The 27309-nt window shown below is 34.1% G+C and overlaps 1 protein-coding gene across 1 annotated transcript in view; it reads right to left on the bottom strand.

The window, feature by feature from the left end:
• LOC145286390 (uncharacterized) overlaps positions 1 to 23746 on the bottom strand; it is a 44937-nt gene extending 21191 nt beyond the window's left edge. The window contains exons 1-3 of the mRNA XM_080135317.1: positions 23630 to 23746; positions 13444 to 13486; positions 4674 to 4778 (exon numbers count right to left, since the gene is read on the bottom strand). Of these exons, the coding sequence (XP_079991443.1) occupies positions 4674 to 4778; positions 13444 to 13486; positions 23630 to 23746 (265 nt within the window). The remainder of the gene's footprint in view (positions 1 to 4673; positions 4779 to 13443; positions 13487 to 23629) is intronic.
• Positions 23747 to 27309: the final 3563 nt, after the last annotated feature.

The raw sequence follows: 27309 nt of genomic DNA, 5'->3' as shown, positions 1-27309 counted from the left end.
TTAAATTATCTATAGTATTGTTTAAATTTTCTGTAGTATTGTTTAAATTATCTGTAGTATTATAAATGATGCTGGAAGTGCTCCCTGCTGACATTTATGCAGTTTTGTGCACGTTTAACAACGCGTGAAAAAAGAGGGATTAATGATTTCTTAAAGAGAAGGAGAGCGATATACAATTAACTTGCTTGCTAACCAAAAGTGATTGCTTTGGTTTCTCAGCTTTATTAAAGTTATTTTCCCCCATATCCGGTGACAGTTAATCAGGTGACCTTTTGGTTATTTCAAAGAAGATTTAAGTTTATTTGTTTGTTTGGTTTTTTTTTTGTTTTTTTTTTTTTGCCTTGTGCTGGAAAGTTACTCTTTGATTACCTCAGCTTTGCTGGCAAGAGATTGTTAACAGACTGACACGTCGCAAAAGGGGGCAATTCTTCTGCACCCTATGATAGCTGCACATTCCTTCCTTTTTTCTTCGATTGAGCAGTCATTGGATTCTTAGTGGAAAATTATTTTTTTTCACATTTTGTTGAAGAAATCTTTTGAGCCAATACGTGAACAACAGAAAGCGAAAATATCAGAGTATAATACAGGTTATGCTATTTTAAAAGTAGAAGTAGTGCAATAATAGATCTGATACTGTGTGTTCAAGATCCATTGTAGCCGTACGAATCCATCTATTTCTCTACGGAACCTGGTAAATTAGTGAGATGGACTAGACTCCAAAACTATGAAAAAAAAAGGGGGGGTTAATGATTTCTCAAAGAGAGGGAGAACGGTATGCATTTACCTTGCTTACTAACCAAGATATTTCTTTGCCTTCTCAGCTTTATTAAAGTTCCTCCTCCCCCCCCCATCAGGTGGCAATTAATCAGGTGACATTTTGGTTATTTAAAAATTTCTCTCCAGTGGTTAAGTTTGTTTTTTTTTAGATGCATTTGTGCCTGGTGCCGGAAAGCTACTCTTTGATTACCTCAGCTTTGCTGGCAAAAGATTGTTAACAGACTGTCATGTCGCAAAAGGGGACAATTCTTCAACCTAAGATAGCTGCACATTGCTTCCTTTTCTCGACTGGGCAGTCATTGAATTTTTAGGGGAAAATTAATTTTTTTTTCACAGATACAGCCTGTAGATCTAGTTACCCCAATATAAAAATCACATGATGACAAGTCCGAGGAACGTAGTGGCCATGACCCTTTGCTTATTGTTCTCTCTTCCGTAAACATGTCATGAACTCGTGTCAGTGATCTCTGAGAGGTGTGGCATGTAGCGCCATCTTGTAGGGAAAAAATGCATTTTGTCTTGTCATGTCAGTTGGTTTGTTAAGAGAAAGATAAAAGAGATCGGACAACTTTTAAGTGGGCCGCTTTATCAGAAAAAAAGAAAGCTTAGAGAGATCGGGCTACTTTTGTGGAGCGCTTAATCTAAAAAAGAATTGATTAGAAAAAGATTAAAGAGCTCGGACTACTTTTAAGTGGGCCGCCTCAGCTGAAAAGACATGAGAAAGATTAGAGAGAGGTCGGGCTACTTTTAAATTAACCGCTTAATCCGGAAATTGGAGAAAGATGAGAGAGGTGGGGCTACATTTAAGTGGGTAACTTCATCTGAAACTATAATGAGAAATACAGGAAGGGCTACTTTTAAGTGGGTCGCATTATCTATCCATATATCTATAAAAGTGAAATTGTCTATGTGTGCCCGTGTGAGGCGTGTGGTATATAGCACTATCTTGTTAGAAAAAGAATTGAATCTTGTCTTTTGGTGTTAGTTGGTCGCTAAGAGAAAGATTAGATACATCGGGCTACTTTTGAATGGGCCACCTGTACTATTTACTACTAGTAACGAAGGTTGTTGCTGATACCAAAAATGGCTGCCACGAATAAGTTACGTTTGCTGCTGAATAGAAAGATGGATTCCCTTTGAAAACATATCTTGTTGAGGTTAGAATAGATTTGCAAAGAAATGAAATCGACTAAAACTGTATTATTCTGAAAAACATGCATCGATGTTCAAGAAAAGAAAAATATGGATGTATCAAATGCAATTCGATTTTGTTTTAACTTCGAAAATCCGATGAAAAGTAGTAAGAGAAGAGGCATGGTAGAGGAGGAGTCAGAAGAGAAAAAAGGACTGAGAAGAAGAAAAAGAGGACTGAGAAGAAGAAGAAGAAGAAGAAGAAGAAGAAGAAGAAGAAGAAGAAGAAGAGGAATGAGAAGAAGAAGAAGAAGAAGAAGAAGAAGAAGAAGAAGAAGAAGAAGAAGAAGAAGAAGAAGAAGAAGAAGAGGAATGAGAAGAAAAAGAGGACTGAGAAGAAGAAGAAGAAGAAGAAGAAGAAGAAGAAGAGGAATGAGAAGAAGAAGAAGAAGAAGAAGAAGAAGAAGAAGAGGAATGAGAAGAAGAAGAAGAAGAAGAAGAAGAAGAAAAAGAGGAATGAAAAGAAGAAGAAGAAAAATAAGAAGAATAAAAAGAAGAAGGAGAACAACAACAACAAGGACATAAGTTGAAGAATTATGAAGAAGAACAAGAACAAGAGGAAGGAGGAGGGAGAAAAAGAAGAAGAAAAAGGAAGAATTAAAATGAAAAAAAGCAGAAAAAGAACAATAAGAAGAAGCAGAACAACAACAACAAGAGGAGAAAAAGAAAAGGAAGAAATGAAAGAGGAAAAGAAGAGGATGAGAAGAAGAACAAGAAAAAGGAGAAAAAGAAGAAGAAGAAGAAGAAGAAGAAGAAGAAGAAGAAGAAGAAGAACGACAACAACAACAATAACAAGAGGAGGAGAAAAAGAAATAGAAAAAATATAACGAAAGAAGAAGAAAAAGAAGAAAAAGAAGAAGGAGAGCGTGAAGAGAGTAAGAGAAGAATTTGAGATAAGAAGGTGAAAAAAAAAATGGAAAAGATAACGGAAAAGAAAAAATGGGAAAAATTAAATAAAAAACGAAGGTGGGAATGATGTGAAGGAAACTGATAAATAACAATTTCCGAATCATTTTTGGTATCAAATTTCGTTAATGATAATAAACACTAACAGATAGAAAAGAGACTTTCCTTTTTTCTGTTGTTCTTGGCCTTCGGGCCGGGATCAAAGTGTAGTATCTTTCCGGCAGATACTACAAGCAAATACCATATGTGGGGGAACCCCACATATAAGACCTTGGTCAATGTAGGGGCAGCCCTTCATACCAATTATCCCTATCCAGCTCCCCTACTCCCCGGAGAGCTGGTCCCCATTTCCCCTTCACTCCTCGCATTAAAAATCGGCCTTGTGCCTAATTTGCTCGGTTGGGGAGCAAATAAACACCCTGTTGTTCTTGGCCTTCGGACCGGGATCAAATGTGCTTCAGATGCTGTACGTAAGATAATTTGTACCAGTCAATTGAGGGGAAACCATCTATACTGGGACAATTATTATTTTTGGTAACCAGAGTGCCCCCTTTGTGCCTACTTTTAGGGGAGCTGGTTTTTACCCCCACATTAAAAAAAGCCTTGTGCCTAATTTGCTTTGGTGGGGAAGCAAATAAATACAATCTATACTTACAGATTTCTAGTTATTACTTCTATAAATCGGGAGAAAAATTGTTTTACTTCGATAGAATGCTACACTGCAAAATAGATAAGATCGATAAACTTATTTTTTTCTCCTCTTACCTCTTCTCATCTTTCCCATCCTTTTTCTTCTCTTACTCATCCTCTTCTTCTTCTTCTACTTCTTCTTCTTCTTCCTCCTCCTCCTCCTATATAGAGGAATATTCTAGAAAGCGACGAGTTGATCTACCCACTTTCCGCAAGTCCCGCTGACGATTGAAAACGCGATCTAGTTTGTTCAGTCCGCGCTGCAGGTGGTGTTCCCTGTCGCAAGGCTATCTCTTCACAAAACGACTGCAGACAATTCACATTTAGTAGCAACTAGCTGACAGCCCGTCGTACAATACGCTTAAACATGATTTTTTTATTGCATTATCATAGAATCAATCCTCTATTGATTATTATATATTACGAGAAATAATTTACCAGGTGGACTGATTCGCGAATAAATAATGATGATAATGTCGTTCATCAAATTCCGTCTGTGTCTGTTTACAATACCACGTCAGCTAGTATTCACTTCTGACTAATGTTTAGTTTTAAAATATGCAAAGGAAGAAATGATTTGCGGTGATTTTAAATGGTATTTCTTTTTTGTCGTACATTGAACTCATTAAGAAGTAAGATAAAATAAAATGTGAGGTACAACAGATCATTCGATCCGTAATCGAATGATCTATTATTAATCAATATTTCCAGACTGTAATAAATCTGGGATTTTTTTTAGAAACAATACTTTGCCGAAATTTTATTATCTCCCTTTGGTCGGTTTAACGTAAAATATTCCCCTTTAGAATGAGCGGAAAACTATTTCTAGATCGGATTTTTTCGATTTTCGATATTTATTGTATGAGTTTCTGTACAAAACATATCTAAGAACACTGCCAGATATATAAATTATCTTTGGGTGAAATTCGCAAAAGATAAGCTCAGCCGTTTCGGTATTTACACACACAAAGTTACTTTATATAATAGTAGAGGTTTAATAAAAAAAATTAAATTACCGAGTGACAATAAAAACAAACATACAATTATTGGCTATCATTTTTTTTTCGATACTTTTCTCTTTTCTTTTCTTTTTTTTTTTTTGTACTTACCGTTCATATCTAATGGTTTTATTTCCTCTTTTATTTGTTGAGTCACTGTTGTTGTCATCGCCGCCTCTCGTCCTGTCTCTGCCGCAGTCTCTCTGGCTCTGTTTGCTTCAATAGAAATCAGAATTTGAAATTTCGAATATAATAATGTTTTATTGATAAAATTTCCGGGATAAAATTCTATAATCAATTTTTAAGAAAATTTCCAATTTATTTACTTGTGTAGATGCGTCCACGTTTGGTTGGTCCGTCACGAGTTAAAATTATCAATCATCTTCATTTTCTCCTTTAACTCCTCCTTCCTCACATTTTTCTTATTCTTCTCGTTTTAAAGCGTCAGATCCTTATTCTCTTCTCGTGTTATTCCCCTCCCTCTTCCCATCTGTTGTGATATGATGGGGATCTACCCTTTAACCATATGACCTCTTCTAAGCATTATACATAGGCAGACGACGAATGATAAACTTTCTGCAACATACTATTCTTGACGTCTGTAAATAGTGTAGTGTACTTCTGGGGAGAGCTTGAATGCCTATGGAAATAGCTTGAATGCCTATGGAAATAGCTTGAATGCTTGCATGCCCACAAAAAGACCTTGAATGCCTACCGGAAGAAAAAAGAAGAAGAAGAAGAAGAAGAAGAAGAAGAAGAAGAAGAAGAAGAAGAATGCCTACGGAAAGAGTTTGGTGCATAACTTGGATTCCTGCAAAAAGAGCTTGTATTACTACTGGATAGAGCTTGAATACCTACGGAGAGAGCTGAATGCCTACGGAGAGAGCCGATATGCCTATGGAAAGAGCTTGAATGCTTACGAAAAGTGCTTAAGTGTCTACTGGGAGAGCTTGAATGCCTTCTGGAGAAATCTTAAATGCCAACGGAAAGAGCTTGAATGCCTAGTGGAGAGAACTTGAATGGCTACTTGAGCGTTTAATGCTTATAGAAAGAGCATTTATGTCTACAGAGAGAGCTGGAACGTCTGCTGGAGAGAGCTGGATTCTTACAGAAAAAAAGTTTGAATGCTTACTGAAAAAAGCTTGAATACCTACGGAGAGAGTTTGAATGCTTATTGGAGAGAGTTTGAATGTTCACGAAAATAGTTTGCATGCCTTCAGGCATGCAAACTATTTTCGAGAGCTTGAATGTCTAGGAGAGATGCAAATTATTTTAAGAGAGCTTTAATGTCTAGGAGAGAGATTTAATGCGTACTAGATCCTATCATCGTGTGTAAGGTCTCTTAGTACAGGGGTTTGTTGGGAAAACCAACCAAGAGCATACTTTGTCCTACAAATAAACTCTGACTTAGCATACAAATCACATAGTATTTATGGCCGAAATATGATATTCTATGTCTGGCTAACCCACACTGGCTTTAATGAAGAATGGTGCACGAAGCTAGATATTCCACCAGACTAGGTAAATATTTGTCCTGAAATCTAGTAAGACCAGAGACTACCAGAAATCTTTACTATAATATTGTATTAGGTTTGTGCAAAAATAATGTTGTTTATATATATATATATATACATATATATATATATATATATATATATATATATATATATATATATATATATATATATATGAGCAAACAGTTAATAAAATATGTTAAAACACACTTTGAAATGAGTTAAAAACATATTTAATCTGAAAAGGAAACACTAGATAAATGGATAGTCCTTAATCCGCGGAGTTTCGAAGAAATGCTTTCCTTCTCATCAGAAGGTGGGAATTAGCAAAATGCGGGATCGGATTTTGCATGCAGAAGTATTTGATGAAACAACAAGTAAGTCAAAGATCTTACTTGATAACAAAAAAAAGTTAAGCAGAGTGAAAATGGTAAAGAAAAAGGTGATTACACATGAATGGATAGTCTGGTGGAAGATAAAAAATCTAGTGACGGTAAAATCCAAATGTAAAACTTTAAGAAAGTTAAAAGAATTTCCATTTGTACAAGTAAAATCCAAGGAAATCCCGTAATTGGAAGAAAATGGTCCATAATAATCCAAAGGCAGAAATCCATGGAATAATTCACAAAAATGTGTACAAGGAAAAAAGAAAAGATTCCAATAATATTAATAAAAGAAAATAAGATGTGCTTTTCACTCTACTTCCAAAACATAAATATAAATAAAAAAGATATGGGAAGAGAAAGAAGAGAGAAAAAAAGATGATAAAGTTAAATATAAAATATAAAATAAAGGGAAACAAAAGTCAAAATGACCCAGACAGGAAATGTTAAAGGCGCGAAAAAATATATAGGGCAAAATAATATATGTCAACTGAAATGTACAGGTCATCACTTAAAAAAAATGTCAGCAAGAGTTGTTAAACGACACTAAAAGGAAAATAAAAATGAATAAATAAATAAATAATAAATAAATAGAAAATAAATAATAAATAAATAAAAAAATAAAGTATAATAAAAATAAAATATAAAATAAAATAAGAATAAAAATAAAAAATAAAAATTATTTAAGGGGAAAGGATGGCCGGTATCTGCAAATTCAGGAGAAAAAAAAGTAAGTAAATTCATATAGTAAAATTTAAGTAAATATACATACAAGATATGAAAGTGTGGGTAGATTGATATATTAGATAGATAGGAAAGTTTAAAGAATAAAACACAGAATGCGGATAAAAAATAGGCCATGGAAAGAAGAGATAAAGAATTAAAATAAAGGATTATTAAATCATAAAGTATTAAGAAGTATGTCGAAAAACGATAAAGTTAAAGAAAAACCTTTATATCTATATAAAGGGTAAAAGTAATAACTATGTAATTTCAAAATTGCCATAATTAAATTTGGACTTATGTTTACAGAAAAAGATCAGTTCATTTTTAGAATTTATTATATTGTTACTTTGAGGGGAAGTAATTATAGTTATAGGTTCGGTTGTGCAGAGGCGACATGACTTAGACCCTGGAGTATAAGACTTAACTTTTTTATAATAGAAATAAATAGAAAATTAATTGGAGTATAAGACTTAACTATTTTATGGTGATCCATTTGATTGAGAAGGGGGTATTATTAAAGTTAAGTTTTTTAATTAAGTGGTTAGAGAAGTTCCTTGATTATTATTAGAATTATGGTTGTTAAAAGAAGAAATGTGGTTTGATATTCTTTTCTTAATTAATGTTGAAGTAGCGCCGATATATGTATGTACTTTATTAAAAGCTTGAAGTCTGGTATTAATATTAATTTGCTGATTTGTATTAGTTAAATAGTTTGAATTTTGTTCATAGTGTTCAACAAATGGTGGGACAATGTCTGTATGAGGACTATTTTGGAGGGGATAATGAGTGTTGTTAGTGTTAGGATAGCTGTTAAGAGAAATATTATTATTATTCTCATTATTATTATTTATTATTATTATTATTATTATTATTATTATTATTATTAGTTGTATGATTGTAGATGGAAGGGCTGCTCGAGTGGTGTATTGGATTAGTAACTATATCAAATGGAGGATTGAAGACGAAATATTAGTGTCTGTTATGGGAGGATTGCGTTAACATATTTTATTAACTGTTTGCTCATATTATAAGCTCTATTTCCTATTTGGTTTTATCGAGCTTTTATATCTGGCTGAGATAATTTTATAAATATCAATTCTTTAATATTTATAATTTACTTTAATTTTACCATCTTGGATCATTTTGGTAAATTCAATTGTAATTTTCATTTTATATATATATATATATATATAAGTTATAAAATAATATATATGTCGATTAAGCTACACTGAATATTCCGCGTTTCATCCACTCTAGGACTCTTCAGGCTTATGCGCGACTTTTGTGGTTGTTTGTCGTTTTTATATACGCATCTTCTATTGAGATTTTAGTCGATATTATGACCACAAAAGTACATTCGACAATAAAAAACACCGTATGAAAACAACGCTAGCAAATAAATACTGGGGACTCAAGGAAAGCGGACATTCGCCGGTAGTCGAATGGAAAATAATAAGACAAGCTACTACGTGTAGGGACCTAGACGACCCATGTAGATTATGCCTTCATGAAAATTTGCTATCCTGTACTTTAAAGAACCCCAACATCTATTAAACTGTAGAAGAGAAATAGCAAACAACTGTGTTCTCAAAATAAAATTTACTCTAGGATAGCGATACAAAGTAGTTTTAAAACTAACAAAAACAATAGAAAAAAACAAATAAATAAATTAAATATGAATATACATAAATGATCACACATATATGTATGTGTATATATATGTATATATATATATGTGCATATATGTATGTACATATATATATATTTATATATAAACTAACATTAATTTTTTTTAACCCTAACCTAGATTTAAAACAGATCAAGAAACTAGATATCCAGGCTAAATAGAGCACACATAAAGGAACAGGTCAACCATAGGTCAAATAGGCCTTTGTCCGATAAGTGCATGTTCATTGGCTGATAGGAAGGGCGCGGTGGATAATAGAAAGCTGATTGGCTAACTAAAATCTCAATAGAAGGTGCGTATATAAAAACGACAGACAACCACAACATTTGCGCATAAGCCCGAAGAGTCCTAGAGTGGATGAAACGCGGAATATTCAGTGTAGCTTAATCGACATATATATTTCATAACTTACTAACTAGCTCTACCTACATATTGAGCACTTTTGAAGTAAATACTTAAAGTTTACGCATAAATTTATACTTTCGTAAATTAATTTTATGGGAGTAAATTAAGTATATATATATATAGTTGAACGTAAAAAAAACGACATTATTTTTGCACAAACCTAATAAATGGTCAATTGGGGAGAGGGAAATTATGTTCTCAACTTTTCCTAAGTTTAGAATGTAAACGAGAACTTTAATGAAATATTCGAATATCTACTTGTCCCGTATAGATATCAGGTGTTAGCCCCAAGAAGGGGGGGGGGCTTGATTTCTGAGAATTTCGATTAAAGTAAAATGAAACTAAAGACCCACTTTTCTAAATATAGGACTTTGTTGTCTTAATATCGGCTTTTAAAAGTCGCAGTACCCTCTTACTCCTTCTTTATTCCTCCTCCCCCACTTCTTCTTCTACTTCTTCTTCTCCTCATCCTATCCCCACTCTTTATCTCTTCGTACTACTCTTTTTTCCCCATTCTTCTTTTTTCTTAAACTTCCCCCTTCACATCTTTTCCTCTTCTTTTACTCCTAATCTTTTTCAAGCTGCTTACTTTTCGTCTTGCCTTTGGCTATCTTTGCCTTAATAGAAATCATATTTTTACATTTCGTGTGAAAAAAATGATTTTATTAAAATGATGACGCCAGCAGGCGAAAATTTTCCAATTAAATAAAGTTCTTTCTAATTAATTTTTCTTTTCGATTTCATTACTAAAATATTGTCCGAGTTGAATGTAGATTTCTTTTTGAAATGAAGATATGCCCCGAAAAACTACTCTAAATGATAATAATGGTAAAATATGAACATTTTTATGGTGCCACCCCTACAGATTCTAACGATGGACTATTCCTGACGTCATTTTCGTTAACCAGTTTCTGCTATCGAGCCGTCTTGACCTGAGACTCAGTGAGAGTTGCTGGATTTATTTGCTTCCCCACTGAACAAATTAGGCACAAGGCCGTTTTTAATGTGGGGAGTGAAGGGGAATGGGGACCAGCTCCTGGAGAGTAGGGGAGGGGGGGGCTGGAGTGAGTATTGGTATGAAGGGTTTCCTCTACATTGACCAATAACTGATTGCTGGATTTATTTGCTTCCCCACTGAGTAAATTAGGCACAAGGCCTTTTTTTAATGTGGAGAGTGAAGAGGAAATGGGGACCATCTCCCGGAGAGTGGGGGGGGGCTGGAGTGAGAATTGGTATGAAGGGTTTTCTCTACATTGACCAATAACTGATTGCTGGATTTATTATTTGCTTCCCCATTGAGCAAATTAGCCACAAGGGCGTTTTTTAATGTGGGGAGCGAAGGGGAAATGAGGACCAGCTCCTGGAGAGTAGGGGGGGCTGGAGTGAGAATTGGTATGAAGGGTTTTCTCTACATTGACCAATAACTGATTGCTGGATTTATTTGCTTCCCCACTGAGCAAATTAGGCACAAGGCCTTTTTTTAATGTGGAGAGTGAAGAGGAAATGGGGACAATCTCCCCGGGGAGTAGGGGAGCTGAATAGTGATAATTGGTATGAAGGGTTTCCCCTACATTGATCAATAACTGGTTGCTACAAGAGCAATGGTCTTTGCTTGAACTTTGGTTTCCCAGGCCCCGCAGGGCGAAGGGTGAGTTCAGAGACTCAGTGTGAGTTGGTCGTAACCTTACTTTGTGCTTCCAGTTCAGCGGAGTCCCATTCAACCAATATACATTTCTGCGTTATCTGTTAATATATTTTTTATTTCACTGTTCCAAAATCTTCTCGTTCTTCTTTCAATATTTGAACCACAACAAAAATTTGCTATACCCTCTTGATTTGATGCAGTACAATGATAAATAACGTTTTTATTGAAAATTATTGAATTCTTCCATATTGTTGTTCTATAAGTCTACTGTTATGTCGTATCAAATTGTGTGTTCAACCAAAACTGCATTGGCACCACTTTCTAAAATCAACTTCTTACATATCCAAGCAAATTAGACTTCGTTTTACTCCTTCGAAATTCTCTGCAGATCCCCCATTTCGACAAAGATTTCCAGGCTCAACAGAAAGAACCCCGAATTCAATAAGATAGATCTGAGGAAGATCAGGGGTTATATCGGTCGAAACATTGTGCAAATATTACTGAATATGAGAACACTAGTCCGAATAAAACAAATAATCCAAAGCTGCTGATGAAATTCTCTACCTATATAAGAGCCAAATACGTCCAAGGATGGATTATTGTTGCCACATCTAGGCAGGAGCTACTAGAAGCAGTTTATCCTGCCTTGACAAAGTTCAAATAGACTTCGTAGCATAGTGGGGGATGCATTTTTCTCTTCCCTGTAACCTCTTTCTCACAGAAAAGATGTTGCGAGTTTGTCTCTGCTTTATCGTAATTTTCATGGCAAGTGCTGGTCTGAGCTCCAATCTATTGCCCCCCCTTCGGCAAATATTCATGAGAAAAACACTCGTAAATCTGAAACCACTATCACTAATTTCCCCCACTCTTTATCTGTTCCTTAACCTAAACGTAAATTCCATGAACAAAGTTTCTTTCTTAGGACTGTACATCAATGGAACTCTCTTCCGTATGCTTGATTTCCAGTTGGCTATAATATGGTCGTCTTCAAGTCCAACGTAAACAAGTTCTTGATGAACCATCCGCTTAAGTAATTCAATTTACCAAATTTAAACTTCTAACGATTACTATGATATTACCTCTTTGAATACTATATACTCTTTTACCCTTATCCTCGAGTGGTGTCTGGACCTTAATAAGTTGTGATTTCCTTGTCCAAAAGACATAAAATAAATGTTCGTCTAGCTAAAACTACGATCAACAATTTTCTTCGTCCTCTATCTCTGCCTAAAACTAAATGAAAATTCAATGGACAGAGTTTCTTTACTAGAATTGTACGTCGGTGGAGCACAATACCGTGGAGCTGCTTCCCAGTTTACTATAACATGATTATTTTCAAATCTAATGTAAATAACTACTTGTTCAGCTTTCCTCTTAAATAATCAAGCCCTACTCTAGTTCCACCATTACTGATCGTGTTCTCTCACCATCTACGTAACACTTATTAAACCTTATCCTAGAGTGGCTTCCGGGCCTTGATAAGCGGTAACTCCCAACGGCCCTCAATTAAAAAAAAAGCTAAACATCCTTCTTCGAATTTATGTTTTATAAAGGCCCTGTTCGACTGTCCATCGATCTGTCTGTGTCTCCTTTAGTTGGTCATAATCAGATTAATAATAATTAAATGATATATGAGAAAATGTTATTTAAACATGTTCTCATATATTTAATTATTCGGAATGTTTATTGAGATGAGTGTTATTTATCAGTTATTTTATTGCGGACTATTAGCCTCATCTTTTAGTTGTTGTTGTTGTTTCACGACTCTTCAGCCAACTATTCCTCTGGCCTTCGTCAGGGGATAACCGCGACGAGATAGGAACTCTGAATCTCTAACTTCATTCTCAGCAATTACTGTCTTCCATAGTTGTTTTTCGTCTCACCAGGTTTTGGGCCAAGTAAGCCTCTGGCCGGCTTTTGGGTAGGATTGAAACCGCTGACTTCAGACAATGCTCACATGGAACCGTGGAGATTCAACGTCTCTATCCACTGCGCCACGGCCAACGACTAAAATATGAAGATAATAGCCCGCAATAAATAAATGAATAAACATTCTCTCAGTTTGGTCTGTTTATCACGCTTAATTTTGAAATAGCATTTTGTCCGGGCTGTCTGACACATTTTGATAGCAATAGCATTTTATTCCTAGATCGTATTTCAATTTGGGAGATGTGAATAAACCTATGTAAAAGGCACCGTCAGTCCTTTGTAACGATCGGTCTGTCATTCGGTCGGTCTGTCACGCAAAAATTTGAAAATGGCATTTTCATCGCAGATGCAATGGCCGCAACTTAGAGAATGCCAGTTATTGTTTACCATTTTTTTTTTTTTTTTGCGCAGGTAGAAAATTATTCATTCGCTTACAACTTTGTAATTAACGGAGGAAAGATTTAAATGTTTGTTTGCTTTTCGTTAACAAATTTGAGATCACGTCACATGAATTATTCAAGCGCATAACAGAAGCAAACCATGTGGTTATCGTTTGAAATTCATATGGGAGAAACGAGACGTAATGACGTACCATCGGCAATCGCGTAGACTTTCTTCTTCCCTTCTGTTCTTTCCTGATAATAAAATAGGAACCAGTTATTAATTACATATACATATTCAAGCGGATTATATAACAATAAAATACAGACTGAAACTATATAGACACGCCAATCAAGTTATGTATATCTATATATGTATATATACAAGGTGACCCAAAAGTAGAAGAATGCTTGTTGAAGCATAAGAGGCAAGCTTCAAAGCTGTGTGAATCAGGAAAACAGTTTGAGCACTTGCGTTGATAAAGAACATTCAATCGTCTTATTACATATAGTTGTACGCATATGTGATCTCTAAATTAAAGGGGGGTTTTTACTGTCCACCTACGTTTGGCTCACTCTATACATACATATATGTATATATATATATGTATATGTATGTACATATATGTATATATGTATGTGTGTATATATATGTACATATTTGTATGTATATATGTACATATATGTATGTATATATGTACGTACCCATACGTATGTAAATATGTATATATATGTATGTACATATACATATATATATATATATATGTATATATATGTATATATATGTATGTATGTATATATATATGTATGTACATATATGTATATATGTATGTAATTATATGTATGTATATATGTATGTACACATATGTATGTATATATGTATATAGACATATGTATGTATATATGTATATACACATATGTATGTATATATGTATATACACATATGTATGTATATATGTACGTATGAATATATATACGTATATATATGTATATATACATATATATGTGTATATATATATGTATATATATGTATGTATATGTATATATATGTATATATATATATGTATGTATATATATGTATATAAGTACATATATATATTTCTTTATATATGTACATATATATATTTCTTTATAGATATATATATGTACATATATATATATTTCTTTAGATATATATATGTACATATATATATATTTCTTTATATATATATATGTACGTATATATATTTTTCTTTATATATATATATATATGTACATATATATATTTCTTTATATATATACATGTACATATATATATTTCTTTTTATATATATATATGTACATATATATATTTCTTTATATATATATGTACATATATATATTTCTTTATATATATATGTACATATATATATTTCTTTATATATATATATATGTACATATATATATTTCTTTATATATATATGTACATATATATATTTCTTTATATATATATATGTACATATATATATTTCTTTATATATATATATATATATGTACATATATATATTTCTTTATATATATATATATGTACGTAAATTTTTGGTACAACAGAATGGAAGGATAAATTTTAGAGGAAACATCATTTAATCTAAATACCAAAAAACAAGAAATGGGCAGATGAAAATAAAATTTTTTTTTTTTTTTTCCTTAAGGCCTTATCGTCTGACCCTCTAAGAGGAGACGTCAGAATGATAGATTAAAAACTAAGAAAAACGAATGAGGGAAGTGGGGAATTTTGGTTGCAGTTGGAAGAACAGTGAGAGAAAAAAAAAAAAAAAAAAAAAAAAATTAAAATTCTCACTGTTCAGGTGGTTTTAAATCAATGAATATCTCCAACTGATGTCTAAGAATCTTTTGTCTACACAGGCTAGGTCGAGAGTTGTTAATAACTAACGCCTCAATGATATTGAGGTGATAGTTCGACCTAGCACTGTATAAAACAGAAAACCACCCATCGGAATATTGATCGGCACACCTATTTATACTCAACAAGTGATCGCCAATGGCAGACTCATGAGCCTGGGAATGCCCGGATGCTCTCAAAACCTGGTGTAGTCGAATATCCCGAGGGATATGTTGGGATATTCTCATTTCTAATCTTTGGGACGTTTTGCCAACGTAGTCAGCTCCACACTGACAGACGAATTTATAAACAACAGAGTTCTTTTGAATGGTTGGCAAAACATCTTTACGAAAAGAAGAGAAAAAGGTTCGAGTTGTGTAAACTACTCGAAGCATAGTAGCTGGAAAACACCGTTGAGTAACAGAAGAAATCCTTTTAACAATATGTAGGCCATCAGGACCCAACCATGGTAATTTTAAATAAATGGGACACCGTGATGGACCAATATGTTTACCGCTATTAAATGTAGTAATTTTACGTTCAATAGTAGATTTTATTATATTAATGGGATATCCATTATTAAGAAAAATATTTATGATTTCACCAAGTTCCGTATCAAGACGGTTTGGTGAACAAATCATAAGTGCACGATGCGTAAGAGCGCTAATGAGGTTTATTTTTCTAGACTGAGGGGCAAAAGAAAACCAATTAAGATAGAGCCCTGTAAATGTAGGTTTTCTATAAACAGAGGTCTCAAACGTAGTACCAACTTTAGAAACACGAACGTCGAGGAATGGGAGAGAGTTACAGTCTTCAACCTCCATAGTAAATTGTAAAGATGGATGCAGGTTGCAAAGAAGACGAAGAAACTGTTCAGCTTCGCTCCGAGAGGGAAAGCATGCAAAAGTATCATCAACGTAACGTGTGTAGAATGCTGGCTTAGTAATTTTGGAAAATAATTCGTTTTCCAAAAATCCAACGAAAATGTTGGCTAACGAAGGACCAAGAGGGCTGCCCATTGATATCCCATCAATTTGACGGTACATAATATTGTTGAAACTAAAGGAGACTGATTTAGTAGCAAGTTCCATTAGTTCAATGAAAATTCGTTCAGGAAGTTGTGGAGATTTTAAGGGGCCACGGTACAGATAGTCAGCACAAATACCAATGGTTTCATCCAAAGGTATATTAGTAAAGAGACTATTAATGTCAAAGGAGGCCAAGAACTCGGTATTTTTAGATAAAGGCAATTTTTGTATCTTGGATACGAATTGAAAAGAATCAGGGATACAATGGACCGAATAAAAAGAAAGCACAGGTTTAAGAAGGTCAACTAGCCATTTACCAAGTTCGTGTTGTGCAGAACCCAACATAGATAAAATGGGTCTCAAAGGAATGTTGGGTTTATGGACCTTGGGTAAACCGTACATTCTAGGCCTTTGAGAACCGATGGGTCGGATTCTATCATAAATCTCCTTAGAAATAAATCCGCTTTTATGAAGTTGAAGAAATCTTTTCTGGATTTTTATTTCCATACGAAAAGTATCATCATGGCTTAAGTCACCCAAACGGAGAAATTTACTTTTATCGTCCAAGATTTGTAACATTTTGGAGATATAATCCGTTTTGTTAAGTATAACAACGCCCGATCCTTTATCCGGGCGAGAAAGGTAAATGTCGGGATTAGACCTAATTAATTGTGCCGCTTCAAAATGATTTTTTTGCCACACAAAATCACTAGATTTAGTATTTATGGCAGAAAACCTCCGACCTAATTCGCCCAACTGAATTTTAACACTAGTTAATTCATCAGTAGAGATAGGCGAATGGTGTTTTAATTGAGTATACAATAATTCAATTTCACTAAATACTGCGATTTGATCAACAGAAGGGGGAGGAATGCAGAATTGTAAGCCAGCAGATAAAACAAATTCTTCTGTATTGGACAAAACATGAGAAGAATAATTAAATATATGTTTATCCAAATTTGTTATAATCCCAAACTTCTTAGTAATTAAATTTTTTAAATATTTATCATAAGAAGAAGTACATTTAATACGGGTAAATTTATCACCGATGGATAAAAACCTAGAAAAACGGAGTTTATCAAAGAAAGATAATTCTTTCCAAACCATGGCCCAAAGAAAAAGGTGTTTACTACGTAACGAATTATATGTATCAGAATTAAACAGGATTTCATCTTGTAGAAAAACACGTTGAACTGCCAATGTATTTCTACATTTAATTTTCGAAATACGATGGCAGATATAGCCGGGAGCAACATGATTAAGGCGGCAAGATTTTAGAAATTCCATCCTACACTTCAAAACGATTAACTTATTTTTAATACGTATAACCTTGTTTAACGTTTTGATAAATTGTGAGTTGTACCGACCTCGAAAATATGTAAGTAAATTTTTGGTACAACAGAATGGAAGGATAAATTTTAGAGGAAACATCATTTAATCTAAATACCAAAAAACAAGAAATGGGCAGATGAAAATAAAATTTTTTTTTTTTTTTTTTTTTCCTTAAGGCCTTATCGTCTGACCCTCTAAGAGGAGACGTCAGAATGATAGATTAAAAACTAAGAAAAACGAATGAGGGAAGTGGGGAATTTTGGTTGCAGTTGGAAGAACAGTGAGAGAAAAAAAAAAAAAAAAAAAAAAAAAAAAATTAAAATTCTCACTGTTCAGGTGGTTTTAAATCAATGAATATCTCCAACTGATGTCTAAGAATCTTTTGTCTACACAGGCTAGGTCGAGAGTTGTTAATAACTAACGCCTCAATGATATTGAGGTGATAGTTCGACCTAGCACTGTATAAAACAGAAAACCACCCATCGGAATATTGATCGGCACACCTATTTATACTCAACAAGTGATCGCCAATGGCAGACTCATGAGCCTGGGAATGCCCGGATGCTCTCAAAACCTGGTGTAGTCGAATATCCCGAGGGATATGTTGGGATATTCTCATTTCTAATCTTTGGGACGTTTTGCCAACGTAGTCAGCTCCACACTGACAGACGAATTTATAAACAACAGAGTTCTTTTGAATGGTTGGCAAAACATCTTTACGAAAAGAAGAGAAAAAGGTTCGAGTTGTGTAAACTACTCGAAGCATAGTAGCTGGAAAACACCGTTGAGTAACAGAAGAAATCCTTTTAACAATATGTAGGCCATCAGGACCCAACCATGGTAATTTTAAATAAATGGGACACCGTGATGGACCAATATGTTTACCGCTATTAAATGTAGTAATTTTACGTTCAATAGTAGATTTTATTATATTAATGGGATATCCATTATTAAGAAAAATATTTATGATTTCACCAAGTTCCGTATCAAGACGGTTTGGTGAACAAATCATAAGTGCACGATGCGTAAGAGCGCTAATGAGGTTTATTTTTCTAGACTGAGGGGCAAAAGAAAACCAATTAAGATAGAGCCCTGTAAATGTAGGTTTTCTATAAACAGAGGTCTCAAACGTAGTACCAACTTTAGAAACACGAACGTCGAGGAATGGGAGAGAGTTACAGTCTTCAACCTCCATAGTAAATTGTAAAGATGGATGCAGGTTGCAAAGAAGACGAAGAAACTGTTCAGCTTCGCTCCGAGAGGGAAAGCATGCAAAAGTATCATCAACGTAACGTGTGTAGAATGCTGGCTTAGTAATTTTGGAAAATAATTCGTTTTCCAAAAATCCAACGAAAATGTTGGCTAACGAAGGACCAAGAGGGCTGCCCATTGATATCCCATCAATTTGACGGTACATAATATTGTTGAAACTAAAGGAGACTGATTTAGTAGCAAGTTCCATTAGTTCAATGAAAATTCGTTCAGGAAGTTGTGGAGATTTTAAGGGGCCACGGTACAGATAGTCAGCACAAATACCAATGGTTTCATCCAAAGGTATATTAGTAAAGAGACTATTAATGTCAAAGGCGGCCAAGAACTCGGTATTTTTAGATAAAGGCAATTTTTGTATCTTGGATACGAATTGAAAAGAATCAGGGATACAATGGACCGAATAAAAAGAAAGCACAGGTTTAAGAAGGTCAACTAGCCATTTACCAAGTTCGTGTTGTGCAGAACCCAACATAGATAAAATGGGTCTCAAAGGAATGTTGGGTTTATGGACCTTGGGTAAACCGTACATTCTAGGCCTTTGAGAACCGATGGGTCGGATTCTATCATAAATCTCCTTAGAAATAAATCCGCTTTTATGAAGTTGAAGAAATCTTTTCTGGATTTTTATTTCCATACGAAAAGTATCATCATGGCTTAAGTCACCCAAACGGAGAAATTTACTTTTATCGTCCAAGATTTGTAACATTTTGGAGATATAATCCGTTTTGTTAAGTATAACAACGCCCGATCCTTTATCCGGGCGAGAAAGGTAAATGTCGGGATTAGACTATATATTTATATATATATATATATGTACATATATATATATTTCTTTATATATATATATATATATATATATATATATATATGTACATATATATATTTCTTTATATATATATATATATATATATTTCTTTATATATATATATATATATATATTTCTTTATATATATATATATGTACATATATATATTTCTTTATATATATATATATATATATATTTTTTTTATATATATATACATATATATATATATATATTTCTTTATATATATATATATATATGTACATATATATATATATTTCTTTATATATATATATATGTACATATATATATATTTCTTTATATATAGCTTAATGTAAAAGGAAAAGAGAAAGATCAATTCCACAAAAGGAGATTATCCGGATAATGCCAAGCTCAACAATAATTATTGGAGCTTATACAATAGGACAACAAGAGTATGAAATGTAGACACAAAACTACATATTGGTAGATATAGAGTGGATCATTTATTGAGTAATGGAATACAGGAAAAATTTAGGGGAAAGAAGGGACTCTTTATGCCAGGGCATTTCGAAGCCTTATGCTTCTCATCAGAAGAGTAGATAAGGTGCTAGATAGCATGGGGAAGATGCGGCGTCTAGCGTAAGGTTCATTAGGGATGGAAAAGATTAGGAGGAATTATAGAATGTTGGGGGAAGCTTTATTGAATTCTAAATAAATAAGGAAAAGCTTATTATAAATAGTATGATATATAAGAATATATATGGTCTTCAACATAGTATTGAGATTAAGGGGTATATGTATTATGGTTAAATATTGTTGCCGCGTGGTAATTTATTTTAACGGTTTGTGGGGTGTCTATTTTCTATGGAGTGGGTAATTTTCTTTATATATATATATATATATATATATATATATATATATATATATATATATATATATATATATATAAAATATATATATATATATATGTATATATTCTTAAAATCAACAAGAAACTAAAGTTTATAAACGATAAAAATAAACAGTAAAATCGTCTAGGAATTCAAAGCGTAACGGCTAACAAGCCGCACTGTGATGCACATGGTCCGGAGTTCGATTCCTAGACACAGCTTGTACATAGATTAATTTTTTAAAAATGATGAAAAAAAATGAAGTAAAAATATTGTATACGTCCAAATAAAATATTGCCGTTTTTCTAAGTAAAACGAGCTTCGAGGCGAAGCCGCGATTTAACCGTATTTATTATTAAAAATAAACAAGAAATATATATATGGAGATGGAGAGAGAGAGGGATGTGTGTGTATATGCGTTTATAGAGTACTGTGTGCCAAACAAAAGAAAAGTGTACATTTTTAAAGTAAAGCTACTAACATTTGTTAAAAATTCAGTCATCATTTTTCATTTTTCATGGAAATCGCTCCATACAAGGCATGGAGCCACTTGGTTTAATGAGCTAAAATACAACTTCAAGGTCAAAACTTGCTAACGATGAGTGTTAGATGGAATGGATTCTGATCTAGAAAATTTTTTACCCTTTGTCAGAAACATCTGTTTAGACTTAGCTTACTAACTTTTATTACAGTTGCTTCTACTATTACAGCTACTACTGTTAAATGGAAAAAAAATACTTTTTTTACACAGGAATCACCACTTATCAAGGCCCCGAGAGCACTCGAGGATAAGTATTAATGGGTATACATTAGTCAATGTCATTATAGCGTAGTAAACATAAGTAGTGGGAATTTTGTACATTGGATTACTTAGGGGGATGGTTCATCATGAACTTGTTTACATTGGACTTGAAGACAATCAGATTGTAGTCAACTGGAAAGCAGGCAATCAAAAGAGAGTGCCACACGCGTGAATTTCTGAGAAAGAAACTTTGTTCATGGAATCTACATTAAGGTTTAGGCACAGATAAAGAGTTTGGGAAGTTATTGATAGTGGTTCGGGCTAGGCGAGTGTTTTTCGTGAAAGTTTGGCGAGAGGAGAATATAGATTGGTGCTCAGACGAGCACTTGCCATGAAAATAACGATAAAACAGAGACAGGCTCGCAACGTCTCTTCAGTGAGAAAGGGGTTGCAGGGAAGTGAAAAGGGCATCCCCCACTAAGCTTCGAAGTCTATTTTGGACTCTGTCAAGGCAAGATAAGCTGCTTCTAGTAGTTCCTGCCCAGATATGGCAACAGTACTCCACCGTTGGGTGTACCTGGCTTTTATATAGGTAGAGAATTGCATCAGGAGTGAGATATCTACTTGTGCGGTAGATGGATCCCACCACTATTGGGTTTTAAACTTATAGCAAGAATTGCAACATTGTATTAAGCATTATAATAAATTAATAATATTAATACTATCGTAACAGACTAGAAATATATATGGTTTAGATTACCCGAAAATTAAATTTGTGGTCTAAGATTTGCATGTGTGAGATTAAAGCGTTTCATTGTCACTTACTTTTATGGACTTATTGTCTTCAAATTTTCGTGAGCGAGCGCTGAGTTTTAACCATGTCGGCAAGTGTTAGAGTCATTACTAGTTCTTATGTGCATACATGTTCCAGTGGTTAAGAATACTGTAGTGATTTCTGATATGTTCAAATCTTTTATTATGTGTAACGTAAATATATATGTAGTTTTTAAACAATATTTGTAAAATTTGAATTGGGTTGTGTTAGCAGTTAACGTAATAAACCTGGATGGAAAAAGAAAGATTGATCGGTTTTATTTTTAAAGTGTAGAAAAGGCAGGGTGTATTTTCTCGGGCGTTTAAAATGTATTTAATATGTATTCGAAAATGTTTATACTTTAATCTTTGGACTTATTATAAAGCATGATTTTCTTGTGTCGTGTTGGTGATGGAAACAGTAATTTACGTAAACATGTTTGCTGGTCTCCGCCCTTCTTGCTAAGCTAGAGTGTTTTTGTTTTAAAGGATGGTCATTAGGGCTATGACAACAGTACATTCATTTCATTGTTTTGGCTCTCAAGTATATATCCTGTATATATCCTACACAGTTAGGCACAGTTAATCAACCGAGAACCACATCGCTCTATAAAAAAAGCATATAAGATATCAACGGATACACACTCGAGAGTCAAAGCAATGAAAAGAATATGCTGTTGTCCTAGTCCTAATGATTATCTACGACATGGAATTATTAAAATCTGTTTTAAACGGACATTTTGTGGTTTTACCGCATGTAGAGTGACACCTAGAACTGCACACCTGTGGAACTCTCTTTGCCTGCTTTCTAGCTGACTACAATTAGGTCGTCTTCAAGTCCAATGTAAACAAATTCTTGATCAGCCATTCCCTTTAATAATCCAATTTATTACATTTTCACTACTAACGATTACTACGATATTATCCCATTGACTACTGTACACTCGTTGACCCTTATACGTTTAGTATTTTCGTTTCTTTGTGAAAGAAAATTAGGACGTCATCGATATATCTAAAGGAGATGGTGTTCGTAGTGACCTATATTTGTAAAACCTTATATCAAGAAACCCTAACAAAGGGCAGGCGAGCAATCTATTTAGGTGATATGAATTAAATTTGAAAAAAGAACGCCATTGAAGTGATACTTTTGCAATAACGAGGATGACCTTAGAGAGGTGATATATAAATGACAAAAGTCTATATTCCAAATACGTTGACAATCTTGCCGTTTATTTCTTTAGGTACCTTGACATGCACAATTCATGACAGCGCCTGTTTCGTAACGCAGAATCAGTCATGTAATTATTATGTCAATTCTTGAATTTATTCCACCCTTAACTCGTCAGAAGAAAAAGCACTTATCAATTCTAAGAGAAAATAAAGGCAGATGGGCATAATTACAAAATCTGAAAATTGGGAGGGAAGTTGCAATGATAAAAATTCAAAAATGGCGTAACAAAATGTAAAAATAATTTATAAATCACCTCTCTATACATCAATGTGCTAGTCTAAATGCCTTAATTTTCTAAAAAAAAAAATAATAATATTAAAGTTTCCTTTTTTTTCTCGGTTAAGTTCATCATTTTAAAACTTTTATTGTAAAAATCAATTCAGTGAACTTAATTATATAGGAGAACTGATATCTATTCAATGTAGCCGCCTTCAGCCTTAATCACCGCCTTGATGTCGGGCCGCAACTTGGAGCATGCCTTTTCCACTAACGCTGGCGGGATCTCGGCGAATACTCGGTGAATTGTGGCGATCAGGTCGACTTTGGTGTTGTGGGAAGTCATGTTGGTAATGTTCTCGACGTACGACCAAACGGAGTAATCCAGCAGGCTCATGTCGGAGTAGCAGAGGGTATTTATTTGCTCCCCCACCGAGCAAATTAGGCACAAGGCCGATTTTTAATGTGAGGAGTTAAGGGAGGGGGAAGGGAAAAAGGGGACCAGCTCCCGAGAGGTGGGAAATGGGAGCTGGTTAAAGGTCAGGCATGTGGGGTTTCCCCCACATCTGGTCTTTGCTTGCAGTACCTGTCGGAACAAGTACTACACATTGATCTTGTCACCCGGGCCCCGGAGGGCGCGCGGGCCAGTATGTCGGAGTAGGAGAAGGGCCAGTGAGAGACGGGTACAAACTCATAGCACTCCTTCTGACGCCAAGATTGGGTCGCTTTAGATTTATGGGCAGGGCCGAGTTCTGCTGCCACACCCAGGGTCTGCCAACGGCCACATGATTACACCAAGGTATAACCACACTCTTCAGCACATCCAGGTACACTTTGGTGTTAACTTTCCAGTCGACTTCGAAGATGTGATGTGGCATGATGTGGGCTTCACTTGAAACAACACCAAAGACCATAACTGTGACCGGAAACTTCGTTGAGATGCGTCCTCAAGCGTTGAACCGTCCGTGTTTGCACTGGTCTTGTTGTCATAACTTGGATTGGTAAAGAGCAAGAGTTGTACAACGACGCATCTCCGATTTCGCTCGTTGAACATTGGGTCACCTTCAGACATGATAGAAGGCTCCTATCGCTCTTAGGATTTGTACACAACTGACCAACTAGTAGATGGTCTGCAGTAAAAAAAGACAAAACTGGTTTTCATCAAACGGAAATTGTATCATGTTGTCTTTTCTAGCGCGATAATTTTATCGTTCCACACTGTACATAAAATATCAATAACTAAAATAGGATAACAACATATAATCTGGGACAGAAAATAAAATTTGATATCCGGATATTTTTGTGGCTTTCAAGGGAGGTAATGTTTGTTGGGGAGCAATGATATAAAATACTCTTTTGTTTTTAAATTCCCGAAACAGTTATTCATAGTAAATAATTCACAATCTCTTGCGATATAGAACTAGCGTAAATGCTCGGAAGAAAACTGGTTGTCAGAGACTAATTGACGTGCAAGCAAACAAGTTTTTTTTATTTTTGTTTTTTGTTTTTTTGCGAAAGATTTGACTCATGATTTTTTTGGTATAGTTTGGATAGTTTAAAAACTTGCAAGACTATATCTGTGTGAGTGACTGTGTGTGTGTCAGAGAGTGTATATTAGTGTGTGTGTGTGTGTGTGTGTGTGTGTGTGTGTGTGTGTGTGTGTGTGTGTGTGTGTGTGTGTGTGTGTGTGTGTGTGTGTGTGTGTGTGGTGAGGGTAAGAGTTATATTGTTACAGCCCGGCTTTATCAGCTTAGTCAGTTCGTCAATTCGCCAGAAATGAAAGATATTTTAGTGTTTTAAAATTTTTCCAACCGACTCTCGAGTTAAAGCGTTGTCAGTATTAGGTGAGTTATATGTGTATATATGTGTGTACGTACGTATGTCTTGCTGAAGTCGACGGTTTTTGGCTGGTGTGTGTTATGTATGTATGAATTTGTGTGCGTACGTTTATTATATTTCTAGTTTTCGACGAGCCAAAGAGAGTGAAAGCGAGATGTGTGTGTATGTGCCTGTACGTGATTGTGTACGTGTGCGCGCTGTGACGTTACATTGCTGATAGTATGTGCGTATATTTTCCAATGCTCATTTATCTGCGTGATTATATTGTTTTTTGCGTGATATTGGTTGGAAAACGTTTCATAGAATTAGACACAACCTTGTTATTTGTTCTAATCTTTAATAATTTTATCTCTATCTACTTACCTATATATATATATATATATATATATATATATATATATATATATATATATATATATATATATATATATATCAGCGTTTAGATTATGTTTGCAATTACCATCAAAGTTTGATTTTTTTAAATATGAGCAAAAAGATATTTTGGAATGGAAATTCAAGGTGTCTGAAATCATCTGACACATTTGTAGGTCAAAAAAAATTAAATAACAATTGAATAAAGAAAATATTTTTTTAAATTTTAAATGTACGTAGAATGTCATTTTATTTTAAGGTTAAATTCATTTATATCTGTATTTAGGCAATTTTTTAAGGAAATAGTTCCGAATCATTTGATTTCTTTGAGTGGTGATATTGGTTGGCCCGCAAAATCGCCTGGTCTAAACCCATATGCAGGGTGACCCCCAAAAAAACAAAAGCAAAATGGAGGCCATCTAGAACATATGCTGTAGAACGGAGAAAAAAAAGGCGAAAGACCATAGTGTTTGATGTGATGTTTTGAATATAATAAACTAGTTATGACCAAAGTTTCATTTCATTCGGACAAAACACTAAGAAACGGAACCTAATAAGAGTTGGGGGGCCGTTTTTTTTTTTTTTTTTTTTTTTTTGGTCACCCTTTATTTGAAGTCACAAGTATTCAGCCATCGCCCTCGATCTCTTGAAGAATTAAAACGAGATATTCGTTCTGAAATTGCTGCTATTGTATCCGAAATAATCCATCGAGTTATTGAAATTTTCGTGAACGTCTACAATCGTGTGTTAGTAATGACTGGAAACATTTGGCCGATGTAATCTTTAAGACTGTGTGAAATTAAATGGCATTCTACGTACATTTTTTAAAAATATATATTTTTTATCAATTGTTATTTAATTTAATTTTTATTTGTATTTTTTTTTTTTTACTAAGAAATATTTCGGATCATTTTTGGGATACCCTGTATAATTTGTGCTACTATTCTGTTTTTGTAGATGTTTTGGTTGGGTATATTTTCAGATGTTTGAACGCATGACATTTTACTAAATTCTCTACCTATATAAAAGTCAGGTACGTCCAAGGATGGATTACTGTTGCCACGTCAGGGCAGGAGCTGTAAGAAATAACTTATTCTCTTCCCTGCAACCTCTTTCCCACAGAAAAGACGTTGCGAGCTTGTGTCGTTTTTTATCGTTATTTTCATGGCAAGTGCTCGTCTGAACGTCAATCTATGGCCCCCGCCTCTCGCAAAACTTTCACGAAAACACTTTCAATAATTTCCCCTACTCTTTATCTGTGCCTAAACCTAAACGTAGATTTCATGAACATAATTCCTTTCTTAGAACTGCACTCCTGTGAAATTCTCTTCCGTTTTCCTGCTTTCCAGCTGACTACAATTTGATCGTCTTCAAGTCTAATGTAAACAAGTTCTTGAGTAATTCAATTTACCAAATTTCCAATACTAACGATTATTACGATATTATCCCATTGAGTACTGTACACTCATTAATCATATCCTCGAATGGCTCCCAGCCGTGATAAATGGTGAATTCTTTTGTAAAAAAGAATAGTAACTTTTAATCAGTTAAATATATACAATGGATTATATAAAAGGTATTGTGTTTGGGCATTAAATAGCCATCAAAGGCTGTATATGTAGGAAATTATACAAACGATATCAAACAATTTTTCCAAACAAGAAACTGCTATGGAATTTAATGTGAGTATATGTGTTA

The sequence above is a fragment of the Euprymna scolopes genome, chromosome 10, assembly GCF_053919585.1.
Source record: "Euprymna scolopes isolate OS-2025 chromosome 10, ASM5391958v1, whole genome shotgun sequence".
Lineage (NCBI taxonomy): Eukaryota > Metazoa > Mollusca > Cephalopoda > Sepiida > Sepiolidae > Euprymna > Euprymna scolopes.
The sequence above is the reverse complement of the archived record's forward strand: the minus strand, read 5'-3'. Positions and strand labels throughout refer to the sequence as shown.